The 14,288-nt window shown below is 36.3% G+C and overlaps 1 protein-coding gene across 1 annotated transcript in view; it reads right to left on the bottom strand.

Annotated features, from left to right (window-relative positions):
* Positions 1–14,288, bottom strand: part of PREX2 (phosphatidylinositol-3,4,5-trisphosphate dependent Rac exchange factor 2) — a 165,863-nt gene that overhangs the window by 41,664 nt on the left and 109,911 nt on the right. Inside the window, 4 exon segments of the mRNA XM_079301781.1 lie at positions 2,823–2,966; positions 4,486–4,588; positions 7,206–7,423; positions 9,998–10,039. Coding sequence (XP_079157907.1) covers positions 2,823–2,966; positions 4,486–4,588; positions 7,206–7,423; positions 9,998–10,039 — 507 coding nt within the window.

The following is a 14,288-nucleotide window of genomic DNA, read 5'->3' as shown; positions in this document are numbered from 1 at the left end:
CCTACTGCTTATTTTACTGGCATGAAGTTGGTTTTATTCAGTTAGATTATCCAACTGGGAAACTCAGTCATCTGTGAGGACTGGCAGGAGCACAGAGTTCTGCCACGCTCACAGGTGCAGGCAGGGACTCCCATGCTGTGCTTTGTCCCTGAAGGGCTCAACATTTTTCTACCCAATATATTAGAAAATTCTTTTGTAAGGAAACTCTCCTTACAAACATGTCTTCTATGGTATTCTTCAATCCAAGATAAGATACTATGGTTTGAAGGCACAGAAAAAGTGGTTGGGAAAGCCACCTGGAAGAGAGGGTGGACTCAAAGGAGGGTAGCTAATGGACATGGTCTGCCCAGGCAGAGCATCACAGCTATCCCTGCTGTTCAGTGTCTGTATTTCTGGCATGGAGGAGGTAAGACAAGCTTGCAGCTGATGCCAAACTGGGACAAGCAGAGGGTCACATCCAAGTGCAGGGCCACGTAATGAGCCAGGCTCTTCACAATGGTATGAGCTGACTAACAAGACAATCAACACAAATCAAAATGGGATGTTTCAACTCAATAGAAAGAAAAAACTTTTCTACCATTAGGGCAGTCAAGCAGAGTAACAGGCTGCTCAAGAGGTTGTACAGTTTCTGTCCCTGGGTTTTTGCAAGATCCTACTTGTCAGACACCCAAGCCATGGTTTCATGTCACAGCTGTTGCTGTTTTGAGTGGGAGGCTGGAATAGAGATCTCCCTCCCAACCTGAATCATTCTAACACTCTATGAAAAACTAAAAAAAAAAAAAAAAAAAATTCTAAACTCTTCATAATTAAAAACTATGTAACGATTTTAAATAAACAGAATTTTAATTTTAAATAGTATCTTTAAATTTATTTCCAAGATTTTACATCTAATGTAGGAAATAGAAAAATCTAAATGCCAATAGCAATATCTCAACATCCTCAGCCCCAGTCCTGCTAACCAGGATCCTTTTGAATGTATATACACTTGGGTATGTCGTTGAACAAACCTGTTTCTTTATAAATGGAGGGGTGGATAATACAACCTGGGTAAACAACAAAAAAATTGAAAAACTATTATAGTGCCAATCATCTAAATATGTAGACTTGTAATTTTAGGCATGGAGCTGTGACATTCAGAATAGAGAAACAAATAGATAAACAGTGTGATGTGAACTGACCAGTGCCTTTGACAAAGTATTCTAAAAATATGATTTTCTAAATGTCCCATTTGAAAATATCATAAACCATTGTATTTTAGGCAGTAAACAACTCACTTGTGTTCAGATTAGGGCAGAAAAATTTGCTTCACAAAGAAACTTAAATAAGATTTCTACATTAGTCACTAATAAATTTCAGTTACAGATGGGAATCTACTGAATTAGTTGGATGGCAGGTCAGCCAAACCTCATAGGAAATAAGTAAAAAATAGAAACCCAATCCACTCATTAATGAGGTAAAAAGCCCTCAAAATAATGATTTTAACACTAGGATTCAAAGACTTATCCAAGACTTCTTATTCGTGGAATCCAATGGAATTTCTTAGAGGATGATCCTTGAAAATTACAGAAATTTGATATGATAAAGAAAGAAGAAACTTTCCATTCCACTGAAAAATATTAAGCAGATGTAAACACTTGAATGGATCCTTATCCTTTTCCTCTAGCTGACTACAGAGATGCTTATCCTAAGAATTAAAATTTTTTGGGCTATTGGAAACAGAAGTGGAAAAAATTTTGCTAAATAAATCTCGTAGCACACTGAATCCCCCAATCTAAAAAAAAAAATCTTATTTCCAGGAATTCAGCTGAACCTAGGTATTTTCTGTTCTCTCTTAAGTGCTTTTTTTGTCTGCTCTACTGAAATTTGCCTCCTGTTCATTTTTCCCTAAGACTGAAATCAATCTGTTCAAAAGAAAACCACCAAAGTCTTCATTAGTTTGCTTAAAAATAAAATTCCAAGGATCTCATTTTTAAAAAAACTGTGCTTTTAACTTTATAATAAATTCAGCTATTTATTTATACTTCAGTGCACTATTTCCTTTTACGTCCTCCTTGTCTATTAGAGACCAAGCTCCTCTCTAAAACTTCATTTGTATGCCTGACTTCTGCCTGTTCCACACAGACCCTGGAAGCCTTTCACAAGGCACGGAGTATTTTCAGCTCCCTGTGAAATCAAAAGCAGCTCAAGGCAATCAGCAGCTCACATTCACCATTCCAGTGGAGCAAACTTCGTGCTCCTGATGACTGTAATGACACAGCAGCTAATGCAGCTGCCTGTAATTTATGAACAGTCTGAGCATCAGCGCCACCATTCCTCACTTTGTAATGTTTGCAGAGCAATAACTACATAAGCCTGAAAATGCTATTTAACTCTTCATAACATTTTCAGGAGACAGAATTCTCAGGGGGATAACAATTTAGTCCTCAAATATGGAGTAATGGGAAAAGATTACGTTAGCATTTGAAAAGCAAAACACTTTTAAGGACAATTTTCATGGTCTGACTATTGTCCATTAGTGGCTAAAAAGAACAAAACAATATTGATAAATGAAGATTCAGTCTTTGTGGTTGGAACTATGTAACTGGCATGAATTTAGAATTTGATAACCATGCCTCTATTTTTTATCACAGACATTAGAATTTCTTCAATTTACATCTTAATTCAAAGTCCTAAATAAATGCCCACATTAAACAACATCTAAATGTAAGCATTGTACCCTTATGACTACAGAGGATTCAAATCAGAGTAAATAATTAAAAGTTTAAAGAGAGTTAGCTATTACATGAAAGAAGCAGGACAAGGGGAATTTAACTTCAAGTTACCTTGTGAAAAAAGTACTGGGTGGATTTTAAATCCTCCTCCATTCTTCAGCCTTTGTGGAAGCTGTTCAAAATGGTAACCATCAAGGTAGAAGTAAACCTTCAGTGTTTGCCGGCTTCCTTCTGCTTGATATGTGATTGGTACATCTAAAAACACAGTCAGTGTTACAATTTCATTGTAGGCAACAACACATTCCTTTCCAGAAACTGTTGCACACAAAATTCATGAAGTTAGATTAAAAAATCACTGCCAACACAACATTCATATTTTTCATTATATATTGTTTCCACAGATAAGTCTCCAAGTTGAAAAGAGTAACAACAAAACACAGTGACTTGCATTAGCATTATTATTACACAGAGTTTTTTTACTGTGAGCATAAATCACATTGTATCTAAACGGCAGAGATTCCAAAGGAACATTTTTCAATACTTATGGTAATAAGAAAGAGACTTCTTTTCTCTGATTATGTAGTGAAAAAAAAAAAAAAAAAACCAAGCCTGTATGCATAGTCAGAGTGACTGTGGTGGCAGCACTTAAACCAAAGGACAATTCAGAATTCATTACAATTCTTGAACACATGGAGTTCCTATTTATTAGCACACACCCCTCAGCTGAAAGATCCTGCAATATGAACAGTTCATGACAGAGGTATAGGATAAACTCTCCATAAGGAGCCCCTCCTGGAACTGCATTTTCATGTTGTTACCTGGTTTAGCTCAGCTTCTTTTTAAAGCACTCTGAGCAGGGGCCTTACTTGAATCAAACCAAAATAACTCTGGTCTTACACAGGCTAAATCCTACCTGACTATCAGCCCTGTGCTACTGAATTCTCCTGTGCACAGGGAGCTTTGTGGAGCAGTTTTGTGTCTTCTGGTTTTGGTTATTGCAGAAGTTCTCTCCAGTGTGGTCTTAGTCCAGCAAAGGAATTGTTTCAGAAGGGCTTGATGTGAAGCAGACATGCTTTCCTCCCTTCCCAGGGGATTTATGAGACAGGAAAAAAATGAGGCTTTTTTGCTCACTAAACAAAGTTCACTGCAGGGAAATATCTACTGGCTGAATATATGTTAATAAAAGGAATGGCTGGAAATGAGCAAAGTGTATGAACAGCAGACTGCAAAGACAGTCCTTTCCTGCTGAGTTGGGCAAGTTTTGTGAGGAAGGGTTCATGGCCCTGATCATCTGCAGCAGCAGGGCTCAGAGAAAGCTTCTTGCCCAATTTAAAGAAATTCAAATAGTGCCTGCCATGTCCTTTCAAGGAACTCTTCAAAGAGTTATTTATTTTTCACACAACAAAACGAAATGGGATTTATATTTCTTCATCTCATATTGGTTGCATTTCCTTACCAAGACCTTCAAGCTGTTTTTACACATTTCTTCAAAAACAGCTGGGTCTTCCAGGGACTTTCCTGATATAGCCACATATCCCCATGGAAAGCTCAGCTAAGCAAACAATTTTGCCCCAAGGTTACTGACACTGCCAGATAATGATTCTGCATTGTCACTGATGACAGCTGTATTTCAGTACATGTAGGAATATCAGGTGAGCTATACATCTGCTTATTCTCCAGAATTCCAAGTTATGTAAGATTCCTTATGGGAGGTGATGTTCTAGGAACAAAAAAATGTTACAAAACCAGTAAAACCCAGATATTAATTACTCACTTGCAACTAGTGGTTCTGGCTCTGATTGTCTGAAGTAGAAGGTAACTTTTTCCAAGTCAAACAATGCAACCAGTGTATCTTCTAGCATAGCTTGTTCATCAGCCTAAAAAAGGCAAAATAAAAATTGGAAAGGTCATATCAGCCAGATGTTTTCCCTACCAGAAATAATATAAGAGAGCAGGACATAAAATTAACTACAGAATGTTGCACAACCTTTTACTGCTGCAGTGTATAACCTATTTAACTCCTAGATTAGGTGAATATCTTTGTTTCTATTGGCATTTTCCTTTTTTATTACTAGCTCAAGATTATTAAAACAAATGTTATCACATCATGCAGTAAATTAATAGGTAATTTATAGCTACCATTATTTCTTATATCTTTTAATCAAATCATTCTGTCATTATTCTGTAAGAAACCAGATTTTAACACCTTGCCTTGCCACCAAGTCTATCTTGTTAAGTAATAGAAGGGAAATGTGAAAACTGTATACATTTTTAGCAATTTTTTTTTTCAATTTCCATAACTTTAGGATTTTACTTATGAACAACATGTCAGAGTTTACTGTGTCCTCTCTAAGCACCAATAATTGAACCAGAAGCTCAGAGAAATTACAGCTCAGGATGACTTTCACTTCATCTACAAAACTCCAGGCACAAATCAAGTTCATAGATGTGCCAATATTCTGATTTGCACCTACAGTTCACTCTGTGTACCCCTGAGCTAAAGAGATAGTTAAGGAGATCCAGGACTTCTCAAGACACTGAACTGAACCTTTAAAAAGGAAAACAGTAATCTACAATTAAGTTTATCTTGAGTTAACTATGCAGAGCAATTTCAGCTTAAATCAATAATCACTTAAAGTAATTCTATTCCTTATACAGCCCTCCCCTGGCTCTTTAGATTAGCAAGAGCCAAAAGGCAATCTGAGGCATGCATTTTTCCCCCTCTAAGAACTGAAACAGTATGATGGCAAAGAATAATAAATAGCTTCCCATAAATTGACAATAAATTACAGTTCACGGAACAATAGAACAGAAGAAAAAAAACCTATGATTTTCCCTGATCTATATAGTGAAATAGCATCCCTCCTTGTAACTTATGAAAAAGCAAATCTGCTAGAAATATCTTGTCTTCTGGCTCAATTTATGAAGTTTATGGACAGTGATTTTGTCAGCAGAATAGTCTGAATGCCATAGAGCAGCGTGGGAAACTCTTGCACAACTGCTTGTTCTTTACTGAACTATGGCCATAATGAGTGCAATTTCCTTCAAATACCCTTGTTTAAAATAACATGGATCATTTGTAAGCCAAATAGAGCTGAGAAGGTATTGAGAAAACCTTCCTTTAAATACATTTCCCTTGGTTAAGAACTGTTAGGCAGAAAAGACTGAACTTTATTTTCAATTGGACAATGCATACTGCTGATATCTGATTATGTGAAAATAGTTGAGTAGCACACACTTTCACTAGAAAGGAAATCACTGCAATCTTGAAAGAAAAAATATCATTATTCAGAGCTGTAAAGACAACAGATGCTTTGTAAAAACATAACAACAAAGTACATGGAAAAACATCAGACCGGCACCAAAGAAATTTACTCTTGAACTCTAAGTATTGCATCACCTGTTGATGCAACACATTGTCAAAAAGCATCCAAGACCCAAGACATGAGTCCAAGTTCCCAGACTGTGCCTTCTTCACATGCTCCTCATGGGGATAAAGTCTCTGAGGTCCTGATTTTATCTGCAGATTTGTGAGATGCACACACCCATGCAAACCCACGTACCACAACTGCCTGTGAGGTAGCTGGTCACACTGCCTTAAGTCAGTGCTCTCCAACAACAGAGCAGAATAAGACTTCATGACTGTGATTTAGAAATATCTTTATTTGTATTGGTTTCCTGTGCTTCTAAAATTTCCTGTATCAACTTGTCAGCAATTTGCTGCCAAGACAGACAAGGAGAGGAAAGAACATCATTCATGGAATTTTATTTACAATGCGCAATTCCAGAGGTAGAGAAGACTGCCATGGAGCAGGCTGTGCAGACTGTTTCACAGTTCCTCTGGTTAGCAGGAACCAGTCTAGTGTGAGAAGCATCTTAAATAGCTAAAGAAGCACTTTGGATAACTGAGGATTAAGGGACTACAAAGCCATGTCCCATTTTTAGTTGTTTCTTAAGCCATGGCTGTTTGCCAAGCCTTGTGAAGAAACAGCCAATTTCCAATTACTGTGACAGGCTACAAGGGTTTTCCATATGACAGGAGCAAAACAGACCAGCATGTTTACTACTCCTTCAACTACTATACACCTATAGTTTTTTAGGGAGGAAAGTGGTAAAATTACCTAAACCAGGTATTTTATTTATCTTGTATTGTTGCTTATTGCAAAATGAAGTTCTGCTTTTTGCCTAATACTACATTCAATCCCAGAGAACAGCTACAACAGCAGTGGGGAGTCAAGGGTAAACTCACTATCTGCTAATCCAAAGCAAACAGAACACTGTCTTTGTGAAAAACTTATTTCCCATATCACAGCCAAGAGTTTCTCAAATCTGTAATTATCTCAATTGTACCTTTTCCAAAGAGCAGCTAACTAAGTACCAAGATAAGCACAAAGAACACAGAAAATAAGATTGACATCTGAAATTATTTAACCATGTCCCTGGTTCAGGAAATGAAAAGGGCTCTGACCAAGCATGACACATGAGGAGCCTTACCAGGTTTGGAGAGAGCAGGGACTGGAAATGGAGGAGAAGACCTGCACTGGCTATCTGTTCCAGCCACCTCCTGCTGGCCTCCAGGGTCTCCATCTCATACTCCTTGTTGTTGTCAAACATCTGATTTAAGGCCACCATCAGTTGCTCTGAAAAGGCACAGACCGTGGCCACCAGGCTCTGGCAGAAGACCATGTCCCGCCTCAGTTGGATCTCACTGTCTGTGAGGGGTAAAAGCCAAATGAGGAAAAGCAAAATTAAGCAGGAGATTAGTTAACAGCAAAGAAAATAGGCTGGAATTCTTTTCCTTTGTCTAAAAAATATTTTATTTTAATATCAAGCAAATTACAAGATTACAGCCCAATTTTATCTCTAGTTAACAGTACTCCATGACCTAATTTGCCATTTAAAAATATTATTTTATAATTCTAAAATTGCATATGAGTGCATTTAAAATCTGGAATTTAAAGTATTGTTTAGTAAACAATGGACAGATTTTAATGTACATGCTGTAAGTTCTATGTACTTTTGATGTCACAGAAAAATGGAGGCAAGTCAGATCTCTTTACTGAAATGTGAGAACAAGCTGGACCCACAAACATTTGCTTTCCACCAGAATGCAAGGACAATGAGAAGCTCTTAATATGACTGTATTATCTGGTCAGCTCCACAGCTACCAGCTGAGGAGGGCAGATGAAGCCTGTCTGCTGGAAAGCACAGGATTGCTACCAGAACACAATCTATCCATGAATGTGAATCTCTAAAATTAGCACAGAGCAGCATCACTTATCCAGTGTGGTATTTATGGTGCCAGGAAGGTCCAGAACAGGTCTGAAGGTAGATAGCTATGGAACATTAGCAGCTAATTTAAATTAGGGACTAGCTAACCTACCAATTTATTCTGAAGGGCACATGTATTAGATTAGCTAAAGGTCAAAAGAATTAGAAAGGGAAACATATTCTCAATAAAGAACAAAACTGTGATGATAAATATTCAGCACTTCTTTCTTGTCCTCTTTTCTGAAGGTCTTTAAGTAATTTTATCATTATAAGCTCTAGGCAAACATCAATCACAGTGGTGCAGGTAGACTTAATCTTTCTCAGAGCAAGAGAAGCAGACCAGGTGATACAGAGGTGTTTCTGAAGCCTAAAATATTTGTCTGCTACTAGATTGCTCTGCCTCCAAGAGGCTTAGGTCCTTTTCCTGCTTTTCTATAGAGCTGACAAGAATTCTGATGATTGGATAAGCCAGCAGAAATTATTTGGTGCACACAGAATTATTAGCAAATTTTAAAATGTGCTTTTTTGGATTCCAAGTATTTCTCACAGTAACCTCATTCTGTCTATTTTCCTCTGAGATCTTCTTCAGTCTTTTTCTCAGCTATTGATAATAGTGTGCACTCCTTTGCTATCATTTCCATTCTATTTGACAGTTTCTCAGAACCTTGGGAATATTTTCCATAAATAGTCAAACCACACTGTTTAGGCACTGTGCCTCAATGCCTTTTTTCTTTTTTCATTCATTTATTGTTCAAATCAACCTCTCTGGCTCTCTCAAGTTGTGCAAATCCAGAACAGAGAGAATTTTCATCTTTATAAACTACATCTCCAGCTCCAAAAATCCCTCTGGCTTCTCCATGGTCAAAAGCTTTTCAATGTTACAACAGTGCCCAGGATTTGAGCCCAACACACATTGTTCCTTTACTTTGCTGAATTTCATCTCTTTCTAACAGCAGCTGGCTTCCTCTGCATTTCCTGCTTCTGAAGCAGCCATCCTGTCTCAAACACATTTCTAAATCTCATTTAATACTACTTGAACTTCAGAAGAACACTTTGGGGTCCCTTTACAAAAATATTTTTGTACAAAATAAACTAGAAAGTTTACCAACTTACATAACAACTTAAATAGGTAAAACTTCTTTTAAAAAAACAAGTCTAGGACATTTTCTCAACTTGTTTCTGATTTCAGGATAAATGAGGAATTACTAAAATATTTTCTAATATTTTAAAGAAATCTGATGACAAAGAAATATTATAATTCCCATTATTAAATTGTTTTTGTGTGTCATAACAAAGATACTTAATGCACTCATGTAGTGCTATAAGATGGTCAAAATAATGAGCTTCTACAGTTAAATTGGACTGGAACTTGCAGACACCTACAAACTGTAGGGAAACATGTACCATGGATATTATTTTTTAAATGCAAATTCAGTGGCATTAATTTTGAAGGCACACATCCCTATTTTGTGTATTTTAAGCTGTATGCTGTTTGGCATAATAGTAGAATTAATACAGAGAATAATCAAGAGTCCTTCCAGAAAGGAGAAACTTATATATTCTCTAAAACAGAGAGACAAAAGGAAAGGAATTGGTTAAAATAGAAATATAAATCTGGAAACAGATGGGAATGAAAAGAAAAACAGCAAAGAAGAAAACGCCCAAGGAAGAAAAACGTCTGAGACACTGTGCAAAAGCTGAGTGTTTAGAGCTTACTTTATCTGCCAAGATCTAGAGCAAATGACCAGATAAGGTATTTTGCATTTGAAAAAAAAAAAAAAAAAAAAAAAAAAAAAAAAAAAAAAAAAAAGAAGAATGTGCAATATGTTTAAAAATATCCGAAATCATGGTCTTCAGGAATCCTTACTCTAAACAGGGGGATGAAGTTGCTGATTATCAAGTTTTAGCATATCTCAGATTTCCCCTCATAAACACAGTATTTTGTTCAAAAGCAAAAATCATCTCAAACCATCCACATTCCATCCTTCCTCCCCTCCCAAAACAAGCAAAATTACCTGTATATTCTAGAAGTGCCAAGAGTATTCGTGCCTTCACCTCTAAAAAAAAAGAAGAAAACATTTTCAGGTAATGGTTAAAAGTGTTTGCATCAACATAATATTGCATTTACAGTTTCTCATTTCATCTCAGCTTAACTCCAAGTTCTTTCTTAGGCAATGCTGATTCATACCTACAAAATAGTAATGAGTCTCACCATAATTGTGCATATGGCTGGATAATAATAATTAATAATCAAAAGCACCAACACTGAGAAAGACACATAAAAAGGCAGCTGCTGTCCAGAGCACATAGGTAGCATCTAACCAAAGCAAGTCCATACATGAAGAATTCCAGTCCCAAAACTGAAAAGCAAGACCAGTTTTCACTTATTCCCACATTAGCCTAATTCTTTCTTCTTCTCTTGTACTGTTTCGTTCATACCCAAAATTCTCAAATTTTACCCATTTTAATGTATACCAAAGCATTTAGGAAAAATACAACATCATTTTCACTTCCATTCTTCAGGATTTTATTTTGCTTCAAAAATGTATTTTCACTTAACAATCTATGAAGTAAAAAAGTACAAATTTTTATAAATCTTAAATTCATACTGGCAAAAATGTGTGTTTATCTTTCTTTATACTTTCCTCTCCTTTTATGTTTTCCTTGGAGGGGGCTGCTTTTCAAAGGCTGCAGGCAGGCTGAAGGAAGTGCACTTTATGTACCAGAGCACAAATTCAAATATGTTGACCTGTGCTGCAAGAAACAGGAAGGGTAAAATCTTCCATAACCTTAGAGAGTGCCAAACTTTCAGCACATCAGTTGTCCAACAAGTAATGCTTGGAAGAACACAACACTACTTCACATGCTTTCACTTCTTTCCAAACCTTCTTTCACCCACTCAGTTTTCTCTGCAGTCCTATTCAAAGCCCTGTTCAGGGCACAAGAAAGGCTGAAATTGTCTATATGGACAATAAGATAATAAGATGTGCTTCCCCCTACACTGTTACTGCCACAGTACCTCAAATACAAACACCCAAACATTAAAAATTACAGGTTATTCCTGAAAATTCCTGGTTCTAGGTCTTTGCCTTAGCCTTCTGTCATTTTAAAAAGAAAACACAACACCTTACAGAGATTAATAATCTGGTGTCTTGGAGTCTGAACATAACTTAGTAACTGAAAATAGAATGTTGGGAAATACAACTTTTATTTGAATAACTTAGATACATCAAGGCTATTACTTGCAGCTTGTTTTAGATAAGATTTGTTGGATCTCTGAATTCAAAAGAATTTGAGGCATCTATAAATAATGATTTCCTGCTTATGGGGAAATCACAGGACTCTTCAACTCTCTTTTATCACTGCTATAAGTTTTCTGTGCTTCAAAATATACCCACAGGCAAAAGACTATTTTTAGATTATTGGACTACTTACCTGGGGTTAGAATGAACCTTGGATGTCAATCACTTGCTTTTCAACAAACACCTATGGAAGCAGATTCACTTCTTCTTGATACATGTGGTATGGAAAGGAATAACTCCCTAGAAGTTTCTCTTAGATTCTGATTTGTAATGCAAGATACCTTCAGTTTCTTTTCATTTTAAATATCCTTTTATGCTTTATTAAAAAAAACCCACATTGTTCTGCTATTCTGATCTTTGCCAGGAAAGTTTTAGTTTTATTTTCTTTTTCACACCTGAAAATATTTCAAAAAGACAGATTCTGCATGGATGGCTTATGACTTAAATTAACATTTTTTTCATACTTCACCTTCAAAGATCTGCCTGTGCCAACAATTTACCATTAGCTTCATTGGAGTAACAGTTTCTTAGGCCCAGTCAATCCAAGAAATAACTTCAATTCTTTTCTTTAGTTACTTACCTCCAGATAAATCCTCCTAGAACCTGCATATTACTTCAGAGAACTCTTCAATGCTAAAAACTGGATTTGCCTTCTAGGATGGCCTTTCACTGTAACCATTGTTTTTTTTCTTTCTCTAATTATATGATAAGGCAAATAAAATAAGACAAAGCAGTCTCAAGCTATATTTAAATTTTACTGTCAAGGAAGGTTTGGTTGTGTTTTTTCTGTTCTCTTTTTTTTTTTTTCTTTTCTTTCAATCTGTGTAAACCTACATGGATTTTTTAAATAGTTCTCCCAGTTCTAACACTAATAAACAGAAAACTGATAGACCAGAGCAATCATCCTTAAGGCATTCTGAGTTTTCCCATTTCATCATATTTAATAAACAAAGTAAATATAAAGAATCTTAGTTTCTAGGACTTTAAAACATTGCATCCTTGTGAGGCTCCCATGTCTCCTGCTTTAATGCATTAATCAATCTTACAGATTCTGCAATGCAACAGAACAATGAATAAAAATTACAATATCCTGAGATACTTTGATTAAAAGAAAAATGAGTCAGTTTTCAATAAGATGATTCATTTATTGTATTCGTCCTTACTTTAGCATTGAGCAATAATGGTTAAGTATGTTTACAAGAACTGGAGGTTTTAATTACATTTTTTTGCCCACAGTGAGTGAAGTTGTATCCCTGGTCTCCTTTGACTACTTGTTCTTAGAAGAGAAAAATGTATCTGCTTTTCTCAATTTCTGAAATATTGCCTTTTACTCAAAAACAAACAGGAAGATTCCCCTAAAATCCCAAGACATTGTTCAACTCATTCTCATAAGCCCAGCTAAACAGTCATATTAGGTGACACCTTTTGGGTTTTTTTCTAAACCAGGTGAATTAGAGGAGAAACAGGGAGATGACTCTGTACCATGTGTTTTCAGCCATAAATAGCTCAGGGCAGCACTGGTGGTTCTCCTAGGTACCCAGCCCAGCTGTGAACACAATGTATGATGGCAAGACAGGAAGGAAGAAATGAAGAAACAAAGGGAAAATTTAGCTGTTAAAAACATTATTAAACTGCTTCTTGTTAATCTGATTTCAGTTAAATCCAGCTGCTGGTTGGGTCTCAGTACTGAGCTGAGTATAACAAAACATAATTCTTATATTACAAAGAGGCAGCAAGTCATTTGGACTTTGATGAAGTCTCCCACAAAATTTTGGATAATCCTAGCTCAGTATTGAGGGCATATGACGAATGTTAAAATGGGATAGGTCTACTAATTCTATTAATGGGCAAGCAAGTTATGTGAAAATGGTCTGGTAAGCTTAGCTTCTCAAAGGGGGTAAGGAAGGACTGTTCATGACATTTCCATTCCTCCTTGACTTTGAAAGAAACTCTGATTAAAACTAGAAAATAATTTGGTTTAAGCTGAAGAAGGGATTCAAAAGTATTTAATAATTTTTCACTCAGTGACAGCCACCATTAAACTAAGAGGAGTATTCTTAGTATTGGAGGGTCAACCCACTGTGACTGACTTAAAAAAGGAGATATTTATGTGGTTGTTTTTATAATTTTCTAATCCAGGGTCTGAAAATATGATGTATCTCAAATCAGAAATGCCAAGTCAGAGAGGGAAGTGTTTGTTTAGTTTGGCTGGTTGGTTTCTGAAAGTTTATAATAACAAAACTTATCACAAAGTTCTTTCCCATTGGTCTGATATTTAACAGTTTCTTTAAGGGACACTGTAGCAACCAGCCCACAAACAGAAGAAGCTAAACACACACAAAAAAATAATTTAAAGTTAGTCCAAAGTTTTTGTTCCCACATAGAATCCTAGCACAAGCATTTTTATAAAAATAATCTTACTCTTTATTTCTGTTTCTTCTTCAAGCAGCACAGAAAATAAAGCAGGAACTACAAGCAAGGTATTCTGGAGGGAAAAGGTGAGTTTCTTATGAAGACAGGGGAGAAAGCCTGAAACCCCAGTGCACACTCACTTGGTGAAGAGGAACAGAGTACTTGGTAACTTCATTACGGTGGTGGAAGGGAGGCAGAGGAGGAGGAATGACAGCATTCATTGAGATGGATTAAATGAGAACCATGGCTTCATAGCAGAAAGAGAAATAATGACTCCAGAAAAACACAGAGAAGACCAAGGTACAGGACAAAAACTGCAGAGTCTTCATCTTTCCAGTTAAGACAGAGGAGAAAAATAGCTTAATTTCAGTAAAAGCCTCATTTTGATGTATCAGTCCCATTCAGTACTGTGACAAATCAATCAGACTTCAGTAGTCAACTGAAAAACCTACCACATCTAACATATGGTCCCTTTGTTTTCACTTGTCAGAAGACTATTTTCTCTTCAGGAGACTATTTTTTCTTCAGCATCTAAAGCCACCAGAGTAAGATGCACTCCACTAACCTTGTTATTAAGAGCACAACCTATCTC

The sequence above is a fragment of the Erithacus rubecula genome, assembly GCF_903797595.1.
Source record: "Erithacus rubecula genome assembly, chromosome: 3".
Taxonomy (NCBI): domain Eukaryota; kingdom Metazoa; phylum Chordata; class Aves; order Passeriformes; family Muscicapidae; genus Erithacus; species Erithacus rubecula.
The sequence above is the reverse complement of the archived record's forward strand: the minus strand, read 5'-3'. Positions and strand labels throughout refer to the sequence as shown.